General features: G+C 38.6%; 1 protein-coding gene and 1 long non-coding RNA gene across 2 annotated transcripts; one reads left to right on the top strand and one right to left on the bottom strand.

Moving 5' to 3' along the window:
• The first annotated feature begins 862 nt into the window (after nt 1-862).
• Nucleotides 863-24,908, top strand: LOC116490746. Its single transcript, XR_004253402.1, has 3 exons — nt 863-937; nt 6,854-6,859; nt 24,667-24,908. It is a non-coding gene; the product is annotated as an uncharacterized LOC116490746 (long non-coding RNA).
• C6H2orf69 (chromosome 6 C2orf69 homolog) lies at nt 7,084-11,732 on the bottom strand. The gene is made up of 2 exons (XM_032190215.1): nt 11,417-11,732; nt 7,084-10,654 (listed from the first exon to the last, which is right to left on the bottom strand). The coding sequence occupies exons 1-2, from the start codon at nt 11,714-11,716 to the stop codon at nt 9,815-9,817; spliced, it is 1,140 nt and encodes a 379-aa protein (XP_032046106.1). The 5' UTR covers nt 11,717-11,732; the 3' UTR covers nt 7,084-9,814.
• Nucleotides 24,909-27,086: the final 2,178 nt, after the last annotated feature.

Below are 27,086 nucleotides of genomic sequence, written 5' to 3' on the forward strand. Positions count from 1 at the left end.
TTTCACAAGTATGGAGTCATTGTGTGAAGTAACCACTTGGAGAAACTTAAGGAAACAGGTACCCAGTGGATCACTGCAAAGTGGACTGAAGCAGCTTTAGAATCTGCACACGCCGAAGATGACCAGGAAGAGGTTCCTGATAATTATTCTGACAATGACGTGGGTTGTGACACCTCGATAACTGTCAAGAACAGCCTTCGATCACCATCAAGTGATTAGGTTTAAGTGTGTTACTATTAAGTTGTGTTACTTACTATTAATTGTGTTACCATTAAGTGCTTACAGTAATTGTAGTGTTATTAGGGTTAAGTTGTATAGTTGTGTTATGTTATGTATCCTTTCAGAACATGCTTGTTTGGGGTCCCAATAGGGGATCCAAAGGAACTGAGCGAAATGTTAGCACCATATTCTGCCAATATTACTCTGCTTAATGGATCTTTTTCTGACTGTAGGAACTGCACATGCTTTGACTAGCATTAATAAGCTTGCTTGTTGGGCTGTTAAACAATCAAATATAACAACTGAGATTATTACCGAAATGTCGCAAGATATGGAGAGCATAAGACATGCTGTATTACAAAATAGGGCTGCTATTGATTTCTTGTTATTAGCTCAAGGACATGGGTGTGAAGATGTAGAAGGAATGTGTTGCTTTAATCTCTCTGATCATGGGCAATCAATTCACAATCAATTGAAATGGTTAAGGGATCATACACAAAAAATTACGATACAGAATAATTGGTTTGATGATTGGCTTAAATCTGTCTTTGGAAATGTAGGGGGATGGGTTTTTTACTTAATCAAAGAGGGACTTCGCTTTTTGCTTATAATTATGTTAATTATAATTGCTGCACGGGTAGTCTTTAGCTGCTTATCTAGGAAACTAGAACAACTCACAGAGAAGGTGTTTGTAGCCCAAAATAAAAACGGGGGAATTGTGGGGGAATGGTTAAGTGAAGTAGGTCATGTGAATGTTGAGCAACTAGGAGGTCGCGAGCTAACAAAGTATCGAACGCAGCTCATATGAGTCTGAGAAAGTACGTAAAATCTGGGAGGTTTCAGGGAGGTTTCAGGGAGGTTTCAGGTACAAGGACATGATATCTGTTGGTGGTCTGGGAAAGTACTAACTGTGTTATTTCGATTGATGGGAGTGAGAAACTAGCTGATAAAATAGAGAAATGCACTAACCAATCATGAGCTTAGCTTTTGCAATATGTATGAGCTAATTATATTGAATTAGATAAAAGACGACTGAGCTATCCAATAAATCGAAGTTCACTGATCACTCATATTGAGCGTCTGTGTCTTCCTTCCGTCGACAACAAATGTCCTCGCAACAGTTGCTAAGCAATGAATCAAGTGAAAACTTAGAAAAAAAAAATCATAGAATATCCCTAGTTGGAAGGGACCCACAAGGATCATCAAGTCCAACTCCTGGAACTTGTGTCAAAATACTCTTCTGTCAAGCTCTTAAACAGGTCATAAATAATCTGCCCATCATGTACATGCTGAAGGTTTGATGCACATAATTTGAGAATGTTTCTCTACAGGAGTTAAGCAGGGTATAAGTTAAATCGTAAGTTAAATGCTTAATGTACAAAGATTGGATTGTGAAGCATCAGAACTAGTTGCAATCCCTTTTTAAATAGACAGGATGAAACTATTTGCCTCATTTACACAATCAGTCCCGCCGTGGGACTACTGACTTGAAGACAAACTAGGATGATTTTACCACAGTGTAGGTTATATTATATAATGATAACATTATGTATTATTTTACAGTTCTTTTCTTCTGGCCAAAATGTACTTTTCCAAATCTGGGATATACAGATCACAGAATCACAGAATTTCTAGGTTGGAAGAGATCTCAAGATCATCGAGTCCAACCTCCGACCTAACACTAACAGTCCCCACTAAACCATATCCCTAAGCTCTACATCTAAACGTCTTTTAAAGACCTTCAGGGATGGTGACTCTACCACTTCCCTGGGCGGCCTGTTCCAATGCCTCACAACCCTTTCAGTAAAGAAGTTCTTCCTAACATCCAACCTAAAACTCCCCTGGCTCAACTTAAGCCCATTCCCCCTCGTCCTGTCACCAGGCACGTGGGAGAACAGACCAACCCCCACCTCACTACAGCCTCCCTTGAGGTACCTATAGAGAGCAATAAGGTCGCCCCTGAGCCTCCTCTTCTCCAGGCTGAACAAGCCCAGCTCCCTCAGCCGCTCCTCGTAGGACTTGTTCTCCAGGCTCCTCACCAGCTTCATCGCCCTTCTCTGGACTCACTCGAGCACCTCCATGTCCTTCTTGTAGTGAGGGGCCCAAAACTGAACACAGTACTTGAGGTGCGGCCTCACCAGAGCCGAGTACAGGGGGACAATCACCTCCCAAGCCCTGCTGGTCACACTGTTTCTTATACAAGCCAGGATGCTGTTGGCCTTCTTGGCCACCTGAGCACACTGCTGGCTCATATTCAGCCAGCTATCAACCATCACTCCCAGGTCCTTCTCTGCCTGGCAGCTTTCCAACCACTCATCTCCCAGCCTGTAGCTCTGCTTGGGGTTATTGCACCCCAGGTGCAGGACCCGGCACTTGGCCTTGTTGAACTTCATACACTTGGCCTCAGCCCATCGGTGCAGCCTATCCAGATCCTCCTGCAGAGCTTTCCTACCCTCGAGCAGATTGACACACGCACCTAACTTGGTGTCATCTGCGAACTTACTGAGGGTGCACTCAATGCCCTCGTCCAGATCATCGATGAAGATATTAAAGAGGACCGGCCCCAGCACCGAGCCCTGGGGAATGCCACTAGTGACTGGCCTCCAACTGGACTTAGCTCCATTCACCACGACTCTTTGGGCCTGGCTATCCAGCCAGTTTCTAACCCAACGAAGCGTGCGCCAGTCCAAGCCAAGAGCAGCCAGTTTCTTGAGGAGAATGCTGTGGGAGACGGTGTCAAAAGCCTTGCAGAAGTCAAGGTAGACCACATCCACGGCCTTTCCCTCATCCACCCAGCGCGTCACTTGGTCATAGAAGGAGATCAGGTTCGTCAGGCAGGACCTGCTTTTCATAAACCCATGCTGACTGGGCCTGATCGCCTGGTTGCCCTGCAAGTGCTGCGTGATGACTCTCAAGAGAATCTGCTCCATGAGCTTCCCTGGCACTGAGGTCAAACTGACAGGCCTGTAGTTTCCTGGGTCTGCCCTCCGGCCCTTCTTGTAGATGAGCATCACATTTGCTAGCCGCCAGTCAACTGGGACCTCCCCTGATAGCCAGGACTGCTGATAAATGATGGTAAGCGGCTTTGCCAGCTCCTCTGCCAGTTCCCTCAGTACCCTTGGGTGGATCCCATCCGGCCCCATCGATTTGTGCACATAACACAGCTGCTGAAGATACACACTCAGAGACAATTAACTTCTAAGGAGTTTTCTATAAACTAGTATCAATCCATAACCAAAGATTCCAGCATTACTCAAAGATGTTAGTGGATTTTTTTGTTTGTTTGTTTGTTTGTTTTTTTGGGGGGGAAGATGAGCAGTTATCTAAGGTTGAAATTGAATGGTGGTGTTTTTTGGTTTGGGTAAGACTGCAGTGCCAGGATGGACTCTGATCTTTGTAGGTGTTCACTGCTTTTAGCAATTCTCTCTTTATTTGTTGATTCCTGAGAACATCAAGAGCAGATCACTTCCTTTTCAATTATTCAGATTTGTTCCTAGTCAACACTTTAAAGAGCAGCCTGAAAAGAATAAAAGAACTGCTCAACCGTGTGAAGCTAGCAGCCCCATGTGCGATGCTATGTTTGGACAAAAACACTAAGAAGCTACTGCTTGCAGTAGTAATGCAGATCTCAGTAATAAACAATATTTGCTGTAAAAGTGCTTGTATTTCAGGTGTCAAGCTGTACATGCATTGCTTCAAATTTCTATCACCCTAAGTCAATGTATTTCTAATAAAGACAAATAAGAAAGGAGCTATGCAGATCGTCTGTAAGGGATGCAATAGCTTCATCTGACACCAGGCTCAGGAGTACTCCTCAGCAGGTAAATTCTGTAGTGGGAGATAGGAAGAGCCTCGTTTCACACTTCAGCACCACTGCTTCCCTTGATAGCTTTCTGTCATGCAGCAGCGGTTTCTTTAGAAGCAAGTGAGCTCTGAAGTGCCAAGTTTAATGCAGGAAACTAACAATCCTGATTGGAGGTGCTCTCTGAAAGCCTACTGGAAGCTGGAAAGTCTATAATGAAAATGGGAGTAATGGCATTCTGCTGCTTTTTAAATACATGAAATAGTTACAGACAAAGAAAAAAATATTCTTCCCTTTTTTTCTAACAGAGGCTTTTCTGGTCACTTAGACTTGGCAGTTCCTGGGTCACTTGGAAACAAGCATAATGAAATCCTAATGATAGGAAACTACTACAAAGCCATCTCTGTTTAAAACCTACCCTATATTATGTGCAAAATGACTTTCTTTATCAGTTTTTCCATGGTGAATCTTAGTGATGTGGAACAGCTACTACAGTGCAAGTGTGGTGTTCTATTTTATTTTTGTCAGTGGGAGGGATGAATTGTGTTATGTTAATACTGATAAAATGAATTTAGTCAGGAAAGCCTGACTGACAGTGGGAGAAACAGTGCCTGTCACTGACACATAGGTGTGCTATGATTTTGGAGTCCTTGCTTAATGGCTTCATACTATTTTTATTCAAGTTAAGAGCAGTCACCTTGCATTTTAACAGATTTAAGAGATCAATAAAATCAAGAGAAAGCTAGCCTTTGCCTCAGGGTCTCAATCAGCAATATTTACAAGTCAAGTTATGAACAGCAGAAGTAACCCCCTTTTTTTCCCCCTTCGATATACTAGCCTTACAAAATGAAATTAGATTTCAATATAAGATTAAAAGATTCTGAAGTAGTAACTCCAAAATCTGATTTTAACAGGCTGTTCCTTGTGGATTTCAGTCTGTGAACATGGGCCTGTGCTTTTTGTATTACCCAGGGACACCAGAACCAAAATTCATGTTTGTGGATTCTGCTAGGCGGTACCTAAAGGCATGGCTCATAAAACAGCAAGCACACAGATTACAATTGCTTTTTGTTAGTTCTTCAACTTCTCTCTTACATTAAGTACAGCTTTGCACAGGCAGCTACATTGCTTAGATGAAAGATGGAAGCCAAGAGCCTCACAATGCTTCAATAGTACTAGGAATCAAGGGAGAGCTCAATACAGGTTTTATGCTAAAGCAACTGTGTTGGTTTCCATGTGGCAGATTACCAGTAGTAGAGTACACTGACTTATGTTGTCCTATATTAAAACACACATGGCACTATAGCTATTTCAGTGTTATCAAGACAAGTCTTGTCACCTTGATCTCCTGTCAAGATCAAGATATTACACAGTTAAACCAGTACAGTATGTAAACTCATATAGAACGCATACGGGAGGAATACAGACTGTCAAATCACATCCTATGACTCTTCACAAAACACATCTCTCATCCTTGCAATGCTTTTTATCATTATTACAAAATCATACTCACAAAGCAGCTTAAGTTACCTGCATAGAGAATACTATACAAGCCCAAATTAGTCTTACAATTTTATGAACTCTTTGAAAGAGACCAGACAAAAAAGGATTATTCTCAGAAGCATGAAACTAAAAAAGCTAAGGCCACTTGACAGGGTTGAGAGACATAGGCTTATACAAAGACAAGAAGAGGAAAAAGTAATCAAATTCTGATGAAGTTTCCTTGGAGAATCTGACTTCATCCATCTTGGCTTTCCTGCTATGCTCCCATGTGATGCCAGATAAATTGATTGTTAGATTTTTAAAGGATAGTTCTCAGTTATTTTGCTTAGCTGACAAGTGCCCACTTTGAGGCCTTAGAACCAGGTCTCAATAAAATAGTGAATATACACATTTTTCATATGCTCAGTGGAACAAAGACCCTCATACAAATAAGCACTCTAGGTAAATGGATGGGTATAGTCTCAACTCAGTACTTCAACTTACATTCTCTAAGCGATGACAAATACTGTCTTATCCATGTTGGCAAAGTAACTGCTAGCTTAGGAAGGAACTGCTAGCTTTGTGTTTTAAGAGAGAGGGGAAAAGAAGGTGACATTTCTTTCTGCAAATAGCTCAGAAAGAATCTGTTGGGAATTATCAATCACATTTATCCATGAATATCCAGTCGTAACATACTATCCTAACTCCTGAACTGACTTTGCAATCTTAAAATAACTTCTATGACTATTCAAATACATAGCATTCCCATTAGTTATCTCTGTAAAAGCAATAATGTTAATTTAGCAAGATAAAGCAGTGTACCATAAAATGCAAATGCTAATATAAGGGAGGCAGCAAGATGCTGGGAGAACAGAAAAGATTGCTCCTTCCAGCAACATGTTAAGACTTGGACCCTCAACCATCTTTCAAAATTAGGGCCTGATTTATTAAAGAAGCATTTACAGAGATGTGATTAAATTAGCCCAAGATAGGAAGAAAGCTAGTTAAGTTTCTAGTACTTAAGATACACACAAAGTAGAATGATTTAAGTCATATGGAATTTGGACAATTTCACATAACCAAGCCTTGCTTTAAAAGGCTTTTTAATAGATGTGGCTTAAAGAATGTTAGCATTTCTCAAAATCTGAAGAATGTCTTTCCTTCTGTGCAAGAAACAAGCATTTATCAAAGAAAATCAGCTATTACATACCAAGTCACACTAAGGGCAGTTTAATGTTCCTTACTCCATTCAGAAACTAAGTCTTGAACTAAACACTGTAAGCAAGCAACTTAACTACATGCATTTACATCTAAGCTTATTATAAAACTGCTTTTATATTTCACATCCAGAAGCAGGTATATACAAACTATGACCCATTTCATCCCAACATAGAAATGTTCACATCCTTGGGTACTTCACACTGGCTTTCCCATGTATACAAGATCCCAGTAAGCTCTTTGAGAATTATAGATGCCAACTACACTAATACGAAGCCTGCCTTGAAAAAAAGATGCTACCAAATATATCATTTTTTGAACTAGGTCTCCACAAACACCTGATAAAGCATAACACAGAGAACTTAACTGCACATTCCTTGTTTAATCATTTTACATTCACATTGTTTTCACCCATTAGAAACAGTTTATTTTCTACAATCATAACATTTTTGCATGCGGTATGGTGAATGATAGAGGCACATTGCAACAGAACTAGAACTGTTAAGAGGGTGAAAAACAATCAGTTTTCCCTCCACAACAGTAAGTCTTACAACAAGATTAGCAACAAGCTTTACAACAAAGTACTTATTCTTTAAAGGAATACAGCAACAATTGAGCTGATTTTAACAGTTATTGTAAGGTGCCTCTATCAAACAGATTAATATTATTTTCATAGGACTGCCATTCAGAAACTTCTGGAGATGATGACAATATTTTCATAACTGTTTTCCAAAGCTTGCAACAACCTGCTCCTGCTGTTTTGGCTAGCACTAAACTGTTTTGAAATTGGTCTGTGATCTGCACTGCCATTGCATAGGGCAAGTCTTAACATACCCAAACTAGTCTGGTTAATTTTGAAAATACTGAAATTGAACTGTCAGAGAACAAGAGCAGTGGTATATTTGTTTACTTTATTTCTATTTAATTGTGGATAATCAAAGATATTTCAAGCAATTTGCAGGCATGTATAGGCTAATAAAACTATTTCTAAGGTGATCCACATTTCCTTTACAGGAAAGAGTCCTGGCATATGCTGTAAGCATTATCAAGAGGACAAATAAAGGGAAATAGCATCCCTTAGAACAGATAAGTTCTTATAAGCCCACTATCAGTAAAGGTAGGTAATCAGTAAATAGAGTTGAACGAAACCTCCAAAAAAGTTTTTGTTGTTCTTAGAAAAAGAATGGAACTACATTTCAGATTCTTTTATGAAATACTAGCGTTGGTTTGCATGTTGCTCTTTTTCTCCATCAATTAAAATAGATTATTTCCACTTTTGATCAAGTTGTTACATATAGTCTAATTATTAGTGATAGAGCTCCTTTTTACATTGTAAGGTACATACTGTAGGCATAATCTTTTTACACTCAAAAGCAGTAGAAAGAAGCCTTCTTAAGAGTTCAACACGTTTCTCATTCTTCAATGGTCATTAACATGTTCACTACCCCTGAAAGAGCTGTCAAAATACCATCTCCAGTGAACCCTGTAAATTTAAAGGATGCCAACAAAGGAAAGATGACACAGGTCCATCCTTCCTTTCACAGCGTAAGAGTAAGAAGCAGCAAAAAATACAGGGAATGTTTTGCTAAACAGTCAAACACAGGAACAAAGCTGAGTATAATACCTTTTTTTTCAGAATTTAGATGCATTTGTTTGTGTGATCTTCACAGTGCTTTGCTAACTTGCTTTTGTATTTCTGTGCTTCCAGAAAATCCAGAACCATTTTAAGCTACAGGTTTATTGTTGAAAGCTGCAGTTGTTATGCAAGGGACTCCCTAAGATTTATTTGTAGATAAATGGAAAAAGTTACGACAGTAGAAAAGTTGTGGTAATATCCCCATGTGTCCATCTTTCAGTAGTTTCTTTTTCTGAAGAACTTCCAGGTTTGGGGCCTGAAAGAGATTACATGTTTTCCATCTGATTTGTCTACCTCTGTATTTAATTAGAGTTGTTGAGTTTTTGTTTGTTTCCTCTATTGAGCACCGAGCTCTGAAAATAGATTTTTTGGGTGGCTGTATTAACAGTTACTGCAGTACATCTAAAGGAGAGAACAGTTCTAGAAATGGGAGCATTATTAAACAGCTACAGTCAACACAGTCTAATATTTTTATGCAACTTATCATGTACTTATGGCCAGATTTAGATGAACACCAATGCTGCAATTTGGAAGAAAAACCTCACCCATCCAAGGTCAGAAGGGATAAAGAGACGTCTTGAGTTGAAAATGCAGGTATTTCTGCTGGTCCTTATAGAAGATAGTCAAAGCAATAGCAAAGTATGTTGAAACAGCGATAAGACTACACCCTTATGAACATTCGTGGTCACTTGACACAATTGTGTCAAAATTTTCAAGCTCCTCAGGCAAACTGGCTATTCACTAGAAAATGCTAGGCAATGAGTTAAGGAAACTGTATAGCCACAGAAAAGGCAAAGCGCTCATAAAGAAGAAAAACAGGTTGGCACAATTATTCCAAAGGTAAATACTTGAGATTTTGTTTCAGTTAGGAGAAATGCTGCAAAACTGGAAGATCTAATTAACTATTGAAAACACTTTTCACCAAAATACATGCCTAAGACTACGATAACAGTCACCACTATTCTTATGCTGAAAAACTAATGCTGTACCTGCTATTGACAGACCAAAATTTTCAGCCCTGGAAGCTACTAAATTGAAGCATCCAGACATTTGAAGGTCTTGAGCACTTAAAACTCCCATTAGAGCTAGTATACAACTTTGGACATCCCGGACTAAAAATTCTGTCAACGTTTTGACAACAAGTGCTCACACTTAACACAAAACATATAGAATGATAACTTGATGATCATAATCATAATGATCATCAATAATCATCATGATCATAATGGTAATCATAACTTCTTTTTTTTCCTTCCAGGAATCAAATGACATCTCCTGCAGGTAGGGGGTCCCGAGCCTCCTTTTTAAGCTATTGAAATGCAGGTATAGTATCCATTAGTAACGCAGGACTGATTTAGTATTCTCTTCAGAAAGCATCTGCTCAAAGTTGTAAATCTAGATGTCAGGACTTAGTGTCAAAAGTGCTTTTGCAATGAATGTACTACTCAGATACAGTCTCAAAATACTTCATGAACTCTGAAATGGTTATCTAAGGAGGGAACTTCATCAGCAAAATGTATTTGATCATTTATTTCCACACCAAGTTCTTCAAGTATCTGTACAAATTTCTCATGCTCTCTCCCAATCCATGACCTCATTGTGTCAAACACTTGGTATGGAGTAACATGAGTATGAACTTCAATTCCTGTCTGTGCAAGTTCTTTCAGCACTTCAGGGTAAGTAACCCAAGTATTGCTTCCTCCCGAGTGACCGCCATCCAACCAGTAAATTGCTTTTATGTTTTTTACAAAGGCATCTGTATTCTTGTCTTTTTTAGCTTCCTTCAGCTCATAAAGCAGCTGATTCAAAACCACACAACCTTTACTGAAGCCAATCAAAGTAAATGACACAGCGCTTACAGCAGACGGCATAACGAAGTCCATAGCAGAATTATTAGAGCATTCACAATCTCTCTCTCTTTCCGTGGATGAGCAGCCATTTGCTGTAGGTAGAGACTGCGGCTGTGATTTACAAGCAGATATTTTTGCATCCTTTCTGAAACCATGCACGGTTTTCTGGGACAGCAGAATATTCTGAGAGAACCTGAATGCATTAACTAGCAATGCATGGAGATGCTTGAAGGCTCCAAAGTCAGTGCTGTGCTCTGGTGCTCCAAACATGTTGCTAGCCACAAAGTTGTCATAACAACTGAATTTGTGCAGGTGCATTCGAGAACACTTCACAACCCAAATAAAGCTATTAGGGAATCGGCGAGCAAGTATGGTAGCAACATTTTCAAAGCTCCAATGCTCCCACTGAAAGTTTTCTGGGTGGCAAGACATGATGTCATAATAGTTCTGAAAAATCAGAAAACAGAAAAGACACATTACTACATTGCAAAAATAAATCAGCTCCGTCTAACGTATATATTCATAAGGAAGGACCACGGTGGAGAGAAATGTGCATAATGGAGGTGCTGTCTTGCTAGGCTCCCAGAAGAGGTGCATTAAAGAAACTGACATATTTACATTCCCTTATTCTATTGTAGTATTTTGCAAGACGTTTTTATATCCCCCAAATCAACGTAATAACAGTAAGTATGAGCTTAATATGTAATAAGGAAGCTTAGTATGGTACAGAATACATAATTACATGGTATTTTCTCCATCTGCAGAAACACTGATTGTCTTATAACAAGCAAACAATAGACTTAAAACTTCAGTAGTAAGTTTTCTCATGAACCTCACCTCTGAACTCGTAATAGCAGCGAATACTAATTAGCTGCTTTTATTAAAGACGAGACAAGCCATACCCAGGAATGCTAATCAGAAGGGTTTCCTCAGACCCCGCTAATCCTTGAAATGAAAGTTACACCCTCCCCGTTGTACAGTTACGGCTGGCCGTGCGCTGGCCAGCCTTGTACCCGTGCAACACCCCCGCTGGGTGCCCGCGGTACCCGCATGGCCGCGCAGACGCCCGGTGCTCCCCCCGGGGCGCAACGCCCGAGTGTTGGCAGCCCCACCGCCCCCGGCAGCGCCCACCCGAGGCCCGTCCCCAGGCGCTCCCCGCCCCGAGAGGCCGCTCCCCTCGGCGGCGGGCTGCCCCCGGCCCCGCCGTACCTGCACGTCCCCCGGGAAGTACACGACGTGATGCTGAGGCGCGGCCGGGCCGCGCGGAGCCGGCGGCAGCAGCAGCAGCAGCTCGTTGGCCCGCTGCGGCTCCGCGCCCGGCACCTCGGGCAGCCGCAGCCACGGCGGGCTCAGCCGCGCCGAGGAGGAGGAGAACCCGCTAGGGTCGGTGCCGGTGCCGCCCGCAGCCGGCGCCTCGCAGAGGCTCATGCTCCTGCCCAGGCTGAGGGCGGCGGGGCCGAGGAGCCCCCGCAGCAGGGAGGCAGCGACCGCCCGGCGGCTGCCGTTCATGGAGCCACCGCCTCACGGCCGCCCACGGCACCGCCCGGCCCCGCGCCGCGCTTGCGCGCCGCCCCCTCAGCGCTGCCCAGCGCCCCCTCAGGGAGCCAGCGGCGCGGCGGCTGCACGCCTAGCGGCGGCGGCACCGCAGCCTTTAACAGGAGCGTGGCGGGACGCGGCCGGCCGTTCGTTGTGGCGGCCGTTGCTGCATGCGGCCGCCTGTTTCCTCTGGAGGAGCCCTCACGGGACAGGGCTGCGGGCGCCTATCGAGGCCCTCCTGCCGTTTCACTCGCCCTAGTTTTGGGGCCCTAGCGCCCCCCAGCCTGGTTCTGCGGAGCGAGGGGTGGCTGAGGCGCTCCTCGTGAGCCCGCCACGTTGCTGGCCCCTCGTACACCAAGCTGAGGTGGCGGTGCCCAGCTGGTGGTCTGTCTGCGTAGCCTTAGCTTGAAAATAACGCTGGGTAAAAATTTCTGAGGGAAGATAGGACTTTATTAGCCTCTCAGTTTGATACTGTGACCAAAGGAAGTCTCCTGAGTGAAGTAAAGCCCTCCAGAGCATGCAGCTGAGACGCAGATTCAGCAGTATGGGGTATCTTACATCCTATGTAGAGCAGTTTATTTCAAACCAAGGAGAGGTATGTGGACTTAGTTGTTTCCTAAAGGTGCTGGTTATATTTATCAGTGCAACCTAGGTGTATTTATTTGTATTTAGTTTTACTAGTGCGATTATGAGGCAGAGGAAGCGGATTCTGTAAATAACCTGTTCCACACTGTTTTATTATGTTCCCAAGAAAAAGGGGTTTTAATGGATAAACAGAAGTTCCAGTGTTCCAAGTTGTGCCCATTGCCTTTTGCACTGTCACTCGAAAACAAGTGGGAATAACTGGATTGATCTTTTTTTTATTCCCCCATCAGGTGTTTATAACATGCATAGGATCTTCCTGAGCTTTCTCAATCCCAGCTCTCTCAATTTCTCATATGATACATGCTTCCAGCCCTTAATCATTCTGGTAGCCTTTCACTGGACTTCCTCTGGTACATCCATGTTTCTTCTAGTGGAAAATCCCAAACTGAACACTATATTTAAGATGTAGCCTTACCAGCCCTGAGCAGAGGGGAAGGACCACCTCTCTCAACCTGTAGGTGAAGCTTTTCCTAGCACAGCCCAGAATGCAGTTGGCCTTCTTTGCCATGATGGCATCTTGCATGTTGCGTATCATATACTTATCGCTTATATTGCATATTTGTAATAAATATGCATGTTGTATAATCATCAGTTTCCTGTTGTGTACATAATCTAGGAAGTATCAGTGCTTAATCGATTTACACAACTATCAGGATAACAGACTCCAAATACCCTATTAGAACTACAGAGTAAGTCAGGTATAAGAATTTACATTACCTTTTGGTAGAGTTCTAGGCATGTTTAAAAATGATAAATAAATAAATAAAAATGAATGCCTAAATTTGCTCTGAAACAATTTTAATGAAGTTCTATTTTCCCAAAAAAAGATAGTTGTGTCACCCATATATATTAGAAATCAAACTGCAAAGGTCCAAATCTTTCACATACTTGGAAAGATGCTTGGCTTTCCTATATTTAGCAGCAGTAGTAAAGTTAGATAAGAGACATCAGGTAAACTGTTATAAGTGTGGGACCTTATTTCACCCTTGCTTCTGTACAGGCTGTGCTACAGTGTTTCTTGCAGGAGGTTGGGCTGCACTGAAATTAGTGGGGCTCTACATTGAAGAAAGCTTCATTTAGGATGAAGAACTAGGGTTGGGGTTCCTAAAGATCTTGTTAGACACTTGTGTATGTTGGGAGTGCATATTGTGCTTGGGGCCACCTAGAAATACTCAGGCGTTCACTTTGGAATTTAGGCAATCAAATCCTCATTTTCCTTCTAGTCAGAAGGTTTTTTTTTTTTTTTTTTTTTTTTTTTTTTTTTGTACAGTTGTAGCATGTTTTCTAGATTATTTTTTTTCCCCTAAAGTTAGAATCTTAAAGTGGAAACTTTCACAGAACCTCTGCTAATGAAGCAAAATTATTATGGAAAAAATCCCTAGCTCCCTCTGTACAATTGCTTATTCTAGTTCATGCAGGCAGTTTCTCTTAATCCAATTTTGAGCAGATCTGGTCTGTACTGACACTAAAACTTCTAACTAAAAGGGCTAATGAAACATTATTTCTGTACTTTATTGGGTACTGTGCAAAGGAAATACAACACCTGTTCAATGTGTAAGTACAAGAAAAAACACAAGTGGCCTACTTTTCTCCTATGGAGTGGAAATTTTAATAAAATCAATCACAGAGGTATAGCAACAATAATATTCCTGTGCTCTAAAAATGTAGCTGCTTGTATCTTGATTGCTGAGGTTTGTTTACACAGGCAGAGCTCTTACAATTATTGAAATCCCCTGAAGTAGTAAGGATTCATCTAAGAAAACTAGTTAGGAGAATGAAAGTTTCCATTTTAGTAATTTTTGAGTAATGTGAATAATTACATGTCAGTAGCATGAAAAATCTGTGTTCTTAACATCCTGTTGTTGATGTTCCCCCTTCTGTGTTTTCCAGGTGAGTGATTAGCTTTTCCACAAGGGTTTACAGAAATTATTAACATTTTAATGGCAGTTACTAACACTAACAAAAGTTGATTGTGGTACTTCTGCCAGGTAATCCTTATACAGTTGGATGTTCATGATGCAGCTTTGAAGAGATAATTGCAGTTAATATATAAGGTGCTATACAGGCTTTCATCTTCACATCAAATGCTACATGAATCTTATGGAAGACCATAAAAGTTAGTTCATATCTTAGGCAGAGTTCAGGTGCACAGAATAATAATGAAATAGGTTCTTTGTTACAGGAAATGACTGTATACATAACATGTTCACACTTAAAATGGAAAGCACCAACCTATTCATACCTTCAAGAAAACACAAGAAATTTCCCTTCCATGGCATGCTATAAATTTTAATGGTACATAGATTGCTCTGAGTTTACTTCTGATCTTAGTGATGTAGATTTTGCAACACACAAGCAGCTTCAATGAAGCTCAATTTCATTCCTCAGTCGAAGGTGTAGAGGTGGTAATTTTTGCAGCTTAGGTTGCTTTGCTACTAAATAATTTATTAAATGAGTATGGGTTTAAAAGTGGAAAATGGGAGCAAATGCGAGGCTAGAAGATAAAACTTTTGTTTGTTTCAGGAAATATAAACATCTTCCTCAAGGGTGGACTTCTGTTCAGCTGTGGGTTCTCTGTATACTTCAGAAGGCAGAAAAAGGATGATGAGCAAATGTGCTAATAAAGGTAAGGCTATCAAACTATTAAGTGTAAGTGACAGCTCTTCAGTATGGTATTTGCTAGAGTATGGGCTCTTACATTTTATAGGTAGGTTAGCATAACTTTTTTTTTTTGGAGATACTCTGTGCTTTTGTCTTACCCCTTTCTTTCCTGGTTTCTTTCCTGGTTCCTCCCAGTATGCTATTTCTGCAGGCACATAAGCCTTCAAGCCTATTATGGTTCTTAATTTTTCTTACATCTGAAGTGAATGATAATTAGAATACGCTGAAGGCAGTAGTCACAACATGAGAAAATGCATCTTGTTCAGGATGTGAATGTGTGTTGATGTTTTTATGGCCTGTAGGAACACAACTACAGTATTTTGTAACAGTTGTCATACCATGTCAATTTGTTACTGTACCAAGTGGTACAGTAACAAATAATCCTTCCAAATACAACATGACTGAGGCATGAAATGCTACTTTGCAAGAGGCCTTTATCAGCCTTCATTTTTGTCCTGTTGTCTGTGGTGCCTCATTCCTACATTACTCTGTTTTCTTATCTTTTCTTTACAAATTGGTTTGCCATGCTCTGTATCACAATGTAAAAAAAAGTTTTTATTTTATGTTCTTCTTACTTCACATATGTTCTTCTATCCCTGCAACAACCCTCACCATCTTCATATGTTGAATCATAATGAGCCATCACTGTGTTGCTAGCCTGTCCTGCATGCCTGCATTAGCTCAGTTCATTGCTTAGTTTTGCCACTTACTGTAAGTTGACAATGGATGTCAGGAGCATAGTTTTTCTTCATGATCCTGCGGGAGTCTAACCACAGATTTTGGGGATTTTGACAGAAAGAATGTGTATCATGGTTAATCAGCAGTGATGAGACATTGGCATATTGAAATTCCTCTGGAGAGAACTAAAGGCTTATTCTCCCCTCTAGTCTCCCAGAGCTCCTTAATAGACCTTTGTGAATGCCTACAGTCACAAATTAATTAGTTTCATCTTTCAGAGGCTATGACATCTGCAGTTTGAGTAGACAAAGTACCACTGCAGCAGTAAGCTTTCGTACAATGTACTTTTTCTGCAATCAGCTGTTTCATTGCACGTATAGCTCATACTAATTCTGTGCTTTCATTCAGAACATATTCAAACAGTAAAGAATACAATTTTGATTTTATTTGTTTTCTCAGGCCACTAAAATATGTTGATTCTTTTTATTTATACCAATTAAATTAAAAGATTTTAATAGGCACTTAACCAAAATTCTTGGTGAAGAAGAATTGTCTGGTGATGTGACAATACCTTTAGCCAAGTACTAATATAAATGATTTTCTATCCATATGTAGCAACTGTAATATTTCATGGTACTTCAGAGATCTTCAAAAACATGCTTCCTATGTATGTGCAAGGTGCATGTATATGTATGTGTGTATTTGTATTACCTTTTATATTTGAATTTCCTTTCAAGCTTTTTTCAGCTCCAAGTGTGTTCAAACTGCTTGCTAGAAAGTTGGCAGATGATTGGAATAGCTATGGAAACACCTGTTAAATAGTGATAGGAAACTCCTTTGTAGTGGATTGCAGCTGTGTCTTTCACTGTTAAGAGAATGTGCCAAGCCTGGCTTCATTCAAACTCATTCCTTCAGGTGTAGTAACACTTTAAAGGAGTGAGTTATGTGTGTCTGTGGTGGTGTGCACAGAGGAATTCCCAGTGGCTATACAGTGATGGATGGCTAGGTCTTGACTCATAGTTTTATTAACATATTAGTGGCAACAGTTCAAACCAAATTACATCTATTATGCTCCATTACAAGTACTAAACAATTTACATCTGCTGAAATTCCTACAGGCAGGTCTGCCTGCCAGCAGCCATCTTTTGTGTGTGTAAGGGTATTCAGGAGAGCATAGGGGAGAATAAATTATACAATCAACAATTTACTGAGTTGTATGAAAGTGAGAGTAAAAGCTTTTCAGCATGAAAAATAAATCCATTTTCTTTTTCCATCAGAGCTGTGTTGAGAATCTTCTAACATTGCAGGTTATATGATCTCATTTCTGTTTTTTCACTGCTGACAAAAATTAGTATAAAGAATTAAGAACTACTGATGTTGTTTAATACATCTGTTTCTCTTGCGCTATTTTTCCGTGGAAATTGGTTTTATTTAATCATACAATCTGCCTATACTACAGATGATCTGCGTAATCTGTCAATTCCTCCCAATAGCCTTTTAGACTACTTCAAGAACGGGGGCTTTAGAGCAAATACCTGTGGGTGTGGGGAGAACTGCTGAATCAATAAATGAGGGTGACTGAAATGAATGCCCTTACAGAAGGGAAGTTGTGAAGAGCTTGGTCTTTGTACATCATGTTTGGAAGCAATTGCCTGAAAATTCCATATGTGTTGGCTCCACATGTAGCCAGCATATGCTGTCTGTTGCCTAGTCTGGTTCATAGAGGATGTGGTGGGTAGGAAAGGCTGTTAAATTAAAAGTTAACTGTTAAAAGTTAAATTACATTAACGCAAGTAGTTAGGACAAGGTTTAGGACAAAGGACATGAGTCTATTAAAAAAAAAAAAAAAAGTTTTGGTAGTTCTGCTGTTCATGGAACATCTAGTTAAATGACAATTTCTGTGCATTGCAATTTGTCTAGGTATACAAGAAGAATTTGTAATTTAAGGAAACTGTAAACTGTATGGTATAAATTGATATAAATTTGGAAATCTAGTTGGTATTTAAAAGAACACAAAGTGGCCCAGGAAGTGGAGTAGAAGATTTTATTGATTAAAATGGGCCCAAGCTCAACCTCTCATCATTCCTGCAGTCTGAGGTTAGTCTGGCAGTGAAATTATGAAATTCTAGCTTGTGCATGCCTGCTTCTCAATTTCCATTCTCTTTTCGTTTCCTTAATAATCTGGCTTTGTGGATGGGTTCTGCTATGTATTCAACATGAGACTAATTTATCTCAGGGAAAAAAAAAAAAGGCACAAGCAGTTGTTACTCCACCAAGCATTTTACTTAGATAATGGAAATAACTAAGTATATGAATGTTTGCATCTTAGTAGGATTGTCTGAGACTGATATATTCATTAAGCTAGTTTTCTAGTGGTTTCAGTTTAATAGTAAATAGGCATTATAGCCCATATAATAAATAATAATAAATGTGTAAGATCTGTATCATTTTCTCTGGCTGTCTGAAACAATACTTTTTATATGTTAAATGTATTTTGAATATACTTATTTGACTTCCTTTGTGGGATATAAGATTGTAAGTCAAAGCACGAAGTACATATGCTTTTTAGAGACATTTTTGACACCTCTTTATTTCAGTTTGTGTAAGTGTTGATTTCTCTGCATGCATAACAAGTTCAAGTTAAGTCAAGTCAAGTGCCTAAACTTACACATAAGAATATGGCTTTGCTTTGGAGACTTTATCTTGTAGTGTCATCATTTAGATATTGTAGGGAATGTTACAGCATGTACTGATTTATAATTTCATTATAAATAACCCCGTGTTTAATAGCTCTTTAAACTAAGGAGGGGTTACAGTGAAACAGGCAAACTGGGATGCAATATTAGTAAAGATGTAATGATCCAAATTGCATTTTCTGTTGAAAAACTATTTCAGGTTGCTCCATTTAGATCTGTATAGTAAACTTTAGACTCATTGAATTTGCAGGAAATTTTGCACTGATTTTAGTGGAAGTAGAGTTTTAGCTATAGTATGCAACACTACTGGGAATTTCTGCGACTTCCCATTGAATACCTGACTCATGGTTTTTTGATATTAATGTTGTTGCTAGCTTTAATTTTTTGTGTGAATGATTAATTTTTTTTTTTTATTGTTTTACTTATGTCTGCTAAAAACAGCTTAGCTGGAAAAGCTTTAACACCTGGTTTAGTAGTATCCCTCTGACTAAAGTTCAGGTGAACATTTAGGGTAGAGTAACAGAATTTGGGATGCAGAGGCTGCTAATGTACCTAACTGGCTAACAGCAGATGGGTAAGATGCAAGATGTTTTAGAGAATGCAGAATAATACAAGGTCCATATGATACAGGGTATGTATATACTTGAAGGTAAAGAAGTTTACCTAGTTAGTCTACTGTAATCAGAGCACTTTAAAACTAGATTATGAATATAGTTCTCTTATTAATTCTTCTTCAGCGCTTCCTTCCCAAAGCAGATCTACCTACTTTGATGATCCATCCTATTGACTTGTGCTATTAGATTTTGCTTCTGAGTGGTACTAAGGCTCTGTCCTAGATCTAGCAATGATTTAGCAGTTGCTTTTAAGTACATGAAGTCCTACTGATGTCCAGAGCTCAGTCACTAATTCCAGATAAAAATCCTTCTACTGAAGGAACGTGAATGATTTAAAGAATTATTTCCTAGTTACCACTGTTAACTAGGCCTACTGTGCATAGTATTGTGCCTAATAAAGGTTTACCATACTTGTAATTCAAATTCAGGTTGCATAGTTTCATGGAAGCTAGCACTCATTACATGAACAAGATAGCCTATCTTCCATGCAGGTAGAGGTTTTAAGTTAGTATAAGTTATGAGAGTTCAAGAATAAAAGCTTAATAATAAGAATCATATATAATTTTATAATAAGAAAAATTTAGTCTTTTCATTAAAAGTATACGTTATTGAAGTGTCATACTTGCTACAGCAGTAGCTTCTCACGTTGTATAACAAATGGGTTATAGTAGAACTATTAGCATTTATCAATGTAATACATCCTGGTTCAATGTGGTGACGTAGGTCATCCAGTGTATTCATTAATTCCTTACTGTTTCACAAAGATTGATCTTACCTTCTTCAGTACTCTTTCTGCTCCACAAACACTAACTTTTTTTTTTTTTTTTTTTTTTTTTTTTCCTGTCAAGGTAACAGAAATAATTAGGTCAAAATAAGAGACACGATTTCTAATCTGCTTTTAACTTCCAGTTTGCTGCTGCTTTGTCATGTCTGTTACAAATACTTTTGCTGAAGTCCATTCTGTTTAAGTATAGTCATATTTTCCACTGGAAACATGGATAGCAACTGTGGAATAAGCCCCACACACAAACAAACAAAAAAAGATTTTCACGATAAATGCATAAACAAGCTCATGAGTGATTTTGAGTGCTTAACTAGCAATAATTGAAGAGTTTGACTTCTTAATGTTACTCCAGTATCTGGTAACTCAGATACATTTCATATAGCATGATATGATTACTCCAAAATTAAACCATCAAAAACCATTTGTAATATTTCAAAGATATGGCTGTGAAGAGATGTAAATTATTCTGAAGTAAAACTTCAGAATTCAAAGTTTGATGCAAATATTCCTTTCTGAGAAAAAATGATCATATAAATCTCTACTGAAATCATGCTCATTAGAAAACCATGAAAACTTTGTGGTTTTCATCTCCTTGTGTTTCATAATTTCCAATTGCCAGAAAAGCTAACACTGAACAAAGGCTGATGCATTTTTTTTTGACAGCTTTCGCTGAAGCAAGTGAAAAGCAGCATAATTCATAGGAACAACTTATAGGGAGATACTGAGTGTTGTCATAGTTGTTACCACACAGCTGATCTCAAGACTTGTATTACCCAGCTTCAAGGGTTAATGCATTTTGTGTCAGACCTTATTATAGAAGTAACATACAGGGTAGTGGAGTTCTTATCAGAAGACATGATAATTGAAGAGTAATAAGCAAATATTCCTTTGTGAATATTTGTGATGTGTGACTCAAACTTCTAAGTGCCAGTCCTTTATGGCAGTACTGGGTTTTCTGTAGTTTTATTTCATATGGCTAAAGTTATCCTATCTGCATGTTACCTTAATTTGTGATCTTTCAATTTACTTTAAGTATTGATATCTGTAGTTGGTATTAAAACATTCTTCTAAAACTAACCTGATCAAGAACATAATTGCTGTGATCTCCTGGACACTTGTGCTTTTCTGTTTCTTCATAAGAGAAGCAGAATGTAGCTTTTACCTCCAGTTCCCTAGCTTAACCAAATATAGTAAAGAAAAATACAAAGTGAACTGTTAGATCCATCTGAAGTATATGCTGTTAATCATGCCAGTACTTTTCCCAGGGCCCTGGCTTGTGTGGTGTTCTCTGAGGCTGCATTGTCAGAGTTCAAGTGAAGTTTTATAAAAGCATCTTTCCTTTTCAATGAAAATGATTCTACAATAAATTTAGTCAGCAGCTAAGACTTCCCAAATTCTGTTGAATGAAAAGTAAAAAGAACAGCATGTGAGATGCACAGATGGCAAAGATACATTTTGGAGCAAGCAATTCTGCTTCTCCCTCTCTTCTTACACTGTGAACAGTCTCTTTTTTCTCCATCCTATTTGTTATTCAGAACTATTCATCAAATAGCTGTGGGCATTTGTTCGTGGTATTTTTCTGTACTTAAGTGATCAACTGCGTATATTTGACAACTCAGATTCTTTTGGTTGGATGCTTAGGTCACATACATGATTTGTTTCCTTTCCCTGACTTGATAGTCTTTTTTTTTTTTTTTTTTCCTATTGATTAAGACTTTCCAAATAAATGTTCAGTTTCTAAATTATCTGCCAATAATTTTTTGTATTTATAACATTCCCTGTTCTCATCACTTTCACTGATACATTGGAGTACTGGAGTATCTATAAACAACTTCCATGCCCTGAGATTGAGATTTTTTGTTTCTATTTTTCCATTCTTTATCTGAATTTGAAAGAGAATGTGGATGAGTGAGGGTGGAGCAGGGTATTGTATTTGTGTCATTTTAGATTACCTTCTCTAGCTGTGTAAAAAAATAAAAAATAAATAAAAAAAATTTAGAGAAGGTCATTTGCACTCTTAAAATGAAATGTTTCCAAAGGAAACATTTCTTCTTCTGGAGTGTGTTCTAGTCCTGCAAAACATTGTTAGGCAAGCAGTCTGTCTTTCTGTTCTAAACCATTTCCCTCTCATGAAACACTTGTAAATTGGAGTAACTTTATCTGAATACTTAAGATTAAAATGTCTTTTGTAATATTTGCTTCAAATATTGCTGTTATGTATTCTGTTGCATGCATGTTGTCTGCATTTTTCACATCTGCCACTGCAGAGTTTTCTGCAAAAACACTAAGCTCTGATATAAAAGGTGAGGACTATCTCTACTTTCTCTTGAGTTAGCTGGAGCTTAGACCACTCATGTGCTTTTGTAGAGCACTGCAGAATGAAAAGTACCATGCTATCACTATTTATTCTTTGGATAGTCAAAAGTCACTGACTTTATAGGCTTTGAAGTCTAAAATTTCAGTAAAGTGCATGGTAATGTATTGGTTTTAAAAAAATGGTTTATATACAGCTTTATACTAGGTCAGTGGGATGATAAATTTTCTATATAAGAAGTGCCAAAATGCCTACATGGTATTCTGGGATATTCATAATAGCAAGCCTAAACATACAGCTATCTTGCAGGAAGAAATGCTTTGCACAGTTTTGTGGATATATTTTATCCAAGCAGAGTTGGCTGCATACTGACACTTATGTCTGGGGAGGATGGAAGGTGGTCTTTTCATGTTGGCCCTTCTGGTGAAATTTGGTCATACAAGCAGTTTCTGGAGTGTGTTGTGGTTGCACGATAGGTTGCTTGAGAACATGACACAGTACTGGAGTTTCTTATTTTTTATCATGTGTAGAAGAGTAAACACTCATTTTGATATGGTGCTTGATTTTGCTTGAAATTTTACTGTATTTTGGTATTAAACTCTGGTTTTGGTATTACTTTGAGGGCTAAGGTGGTGTAAAGCAGCAACCTTTTTGGTGAAATGGTTTCACTTTCTTCCACACAATACAGCATCTTTCCTTTTTCCTTCAGGAGTCTTTACAGGTTTCTCTTCTGTATTTCAGGATGAGATTTCCCCCCATCTATTACTGTGATTGATAATTTGAAGTGCATTGTGGAGTGAGGAAGAAGCTGTTGACAAGCATTGAGTGCAGTCCTGTATTTCTGATCCATGAGTTCGGAGCAGATTGACAGAAGTCAAAGAAAATGATATAGAAGCACACTGTCTTAATTAAACATAAGCCTTTACTTTCTGTTGTGACAGAAGCTTTACTACATCAAACTTCAAAAATTGCTTTAGTAGTAATAGAAGAAATCATGGTTCAAAGAGAAAGAGGAATGCTGTTCACATTCATATTTTACATATTGTTTACATTTTATGCTATTGCTTGTGCCAGTAGAGCATTAAGGGCTGAACCACAGAAACAAAGTTTGTCTATAGAGGGTATAGTGGTGGTAGAAGAAAAATGCATGTCAGGCTTAAACATCTTATTTTAACTCTGGATAATAGTGAGATGACTTGGTTGTAATAGATCCTGTGTTTTAAGTACTCTGGTTATTGTTACTCAGTTTAGTGATTCTTCAGATTTCCTCTGCTGAATCTTCTTTCTTTTCAGATGTTTTAATCTTATCCACACATCCAAAATACTCTGTAATAGAAATTGTCATTATAGACCTGTTTCCGATGTTACAGTAATGCAGCTTGAGCAACTGTTGATTTTACTGGTTTGTAAAATGAGACCAGACCTGAGTCACTACTTCATGTTGTTTTTCAATATGGTATTTCATTTTAGGAAATACAAGAGTGCTGGTAGCCCTCAAGCACCTATTTGGAGGGAGGTGAATCTATTTACCCTCTCCTTGTTCTTCCATTCTGTTTGCAGATAAGATTTGACTGAACAGATTTTTAAAGAACAATCCTGGTAACAGGGATCTTTGAGTTAGTCTGTTACGGTACATTGCACAGTCCTGTGAAGAGGAGGGACAGGCAGGGAGCTAGCTCTCTAGGTGAGAATTTTTCTATTACATCACCTTTTTGGTGGAAATAATTTCATCCAAATTATTCTTCGTGGAAAATACAAAATTTCATTGACAAGAGTTTTTTGTTGTTGTTGTTGTTGTGTTGTTTTGTTTAAAAACAAAACAAAACAAAACAAAACAACTTTCCTCTACAGTTAGAATGATTCCTTTCTTGTGTTTTACTTAAAACTGGAACTCATCCCACCCCATGGGTTTGCATCAAGTTCAACATTCTAGGAGTAAGCATTTAGAATTAGAGAAGCTCACAAGCTTTTTTTTTTTTTTTTTTAAACTTGAACTTTGACTTCTTTTGTCACCTAGTTTTCCATTTACCTGTTTTGTTCATGTCATTGAATTGACTTTTTCCTCCTGATTTATCTCTCTGCAGATCAGCATTTGGGTTATTTTTGAGTATGTCTGACTTCACTGAGATTGTGGAAATCAGGGTCTGCTCCTCTTCATTCTGGTCATTCATTGCATGTTTTCCTTTCCAGCACTGAGTAGCACCGAACACTTAATCAGGGTGTGGGAAGGTGGAGTGGCATGTAATTTCAGTTATAGCACAGGCTGCAATATAAAACCCACGTCTGCTTTGTCTGTTAGATTGATTCATATGTCTGTATGGATTTCTAATTAGCTTTAGCCTCTCTCACAGTATGCGTTTTCAGGATTGCAAAATGCTGTCAATATTCTGTAGTTTCTGCTTTTTAGGAGCTGTTACTTTTTTTCACCGCTACATGAGAGGGCAGCAGCTGGCTACTAATGTGTGCATCTCACGGCATTCTCTTTTGTTCTCAGCTTGCCACCTGGTGGCGAAATATGGAACGGTGTGGAGGAATGGTTAAGTGAAGTAGGTCATGTGAATGTTGAGCAACTAGGAGGTCGCGAGCTAACAAAGTATCGAACGCAGCTCATATGAGTCTGAGAAAGTACGTAACGTCTGGGAGCTAATCAGGCACAAGGACACGATATCTGTTGGTGGTTTGGGAAAGTACTGACTGTGTTATTTCGGTCGATGGGAGTGAGAAACTAGCTGATAAAATAGAGAAATGCACTAACCAATCATGAGCTTAACTTTTGCAATATGTATGAGCTAATTATATTGAATTAGATAAAAGACGACTGAGCTATCTAATAAATTGAAGTTCACTGATCACTCATATTGAGCGTCTGTGTCTTCCTTCCGTCGACAACAAAAGTCCTCGCAACAGAACGGTGCTTACAGGAGCACAGTGGACTAAGTCCTGACTGTTCACCAAACCCAGGCTCTGTTTCCAAGTGAAACCTTTGATTTTAAATACCACAAGAATTTTCATAGGGGTCCAATGTTAAAATACTTGGTTTTGTGCTCTGTATCAGAAGTTTGAGGCTAACTCTGCTTTTGCTGAAGTAAACAGTAAAACTTGTATTTTTTGTGCATGTTGTATGCATTAGAAGTAAATATTAATTGTTTGTGTTTTTAACAACTTCAGTGTTGTTATAAAGTGGTCACGTTAAATCTTTTCTCTTTTTTAAACATTTTGTTGTTTGGCATTTCTAGAGTTTTATTACAGGATCCTATTTTTACATAATTTTCAGCAGTTATTTAACCAGGGAAATAAGACACATATATATATCCTTAGTTTTTAAATGACTTTTTGATGTATTACTTCTTGAATAATGCCAGCATTATCCCTCTTGCTGAAGGACACCATTATTGAGGCAGTTCTATTATGAGTTTTAAGGAGCTTAAGATTAGAGTTTAAGATTACTTGTAGTAAATATACACTTATCTGGTTTAATTAAAAATAAAGCACTATGTAGATTTCTTTCCAATGTTTTTATAAGTAAGATTGTATTCTTTAAAATTTTACTGTAATGAATAATTTGTATTTCATGACAATAGAAGTTGAACTTCTACTTTTGTATATGTATAAATATGAAGCATATGGATATATGTACAAATATTCAAATATGCATCCTTCAGTGAAAATGATTACTTCATTGTATGCTCAGAAATGCTGCCTTCACTTAATGCTGTTTTGCTGTTGGTTCTGTCGTGATGCTTAATTTTTAATGAAATTAAAACGCGCTTCTTCCTTTATTCTTGGACCGTTTCACATTCAGTTCCTCAAGGAATTGTGCAAGGGCAACATTAGGTTTGCATTAGTGTTATTTTTCAGATCATGCACATTTTGCAGTCATTGAGGGTTCAAAGCCCATGACAATTTAAATAAGGTGGCTGTTTAAATTGTAGACCTGAGAGCTTTTCAATTTTTAATGTTTGTCTTCTGAATAAGAAGATTCTGGTATAATTTAAGATGCTTTATTGAATGGAACACAGTGAACTGCTCATGATGAAGCAGGCCTTACTGAGGTCGCCTTGGCAGTGGGGTTGATGGGATTCATGCCAGTTAATCAGTCTAAGTATATGAATCAGAATATCCAGTTGTGCACTGAAACCTGGACACTGGCTTTGAATAACTTTTGGTTAGAAATACCTGATAATTGCATACCAGTTATCAGATGGGTTTTGTGTTTATCAGCAATGACTGCCAGAAGGTCATTTATCCCTCCAAAGCATGTAGCCAGCTGTGAATCTCTTAGATTTGTGTAAGCAAGGCTACAGTTGCTTCCCAAAGTACTTAAAAGCATTTTCAACATGCAAAATAACTTCATAGTCCCACAAACTGATTAAGCTGACAGGAACAAATCCTGCAGTTCAAAGTAATCATACTTTCCCCCATCTGGTCATTTCAGCCATTTTGCTCTCCTTTGCTCTATTCCAACTCAGTGGTTTATAAACATGGTAAATTAGGTCAGAGTCTAAGCCATTTTTTGTAAATGGTGAATTGATTGATGACAATACAAAAGAAGCTAGAGAAATCAGAAAGCTTCTAGCCTGAATGGTTGAGTGATGAGTTGACTTCATCATGTAAAGATGGTGAAATAGCCAAATTTTGAGTCACTTATGTAATCGCCAGCCTCTTAGGAACATATGATTAAACAGTACTAATGTCACTCTTAAGGAGACATTTATTAGATAACTCATCTAAATGATTTTTCAGTAAGTGCATACAATAGCTGGTGATTCAGTTTAATGGTGCAACTTCTTAATGTTTTTATGGTTAAGTCAGTGCCCATGGAAGCTGTGTGTAAAGCTCTGTCACCTTAAGCATCTACTTACTTCTGGCTAGAAAGATGCAATTTTACTTGACCTCTCAAATGAGCAACAGCAAATCTGACTTTTGAGTCATGTTTCACTCTTTTTTCTTG

The sequence above is a fragment of the Aythya fuligula genome, chromosome 6, assembly GCF_009819795.1.
Source record: "Aythya fuligula isolate bAytFul2 chromosome 6, bAytFul2.pri, whole genome shotgun sequence".
NCBI lineage: Eukaryota > Metazoa > Chordata > Aves > Anseriformes > Anatidae > Aythya > Aythya fuligula.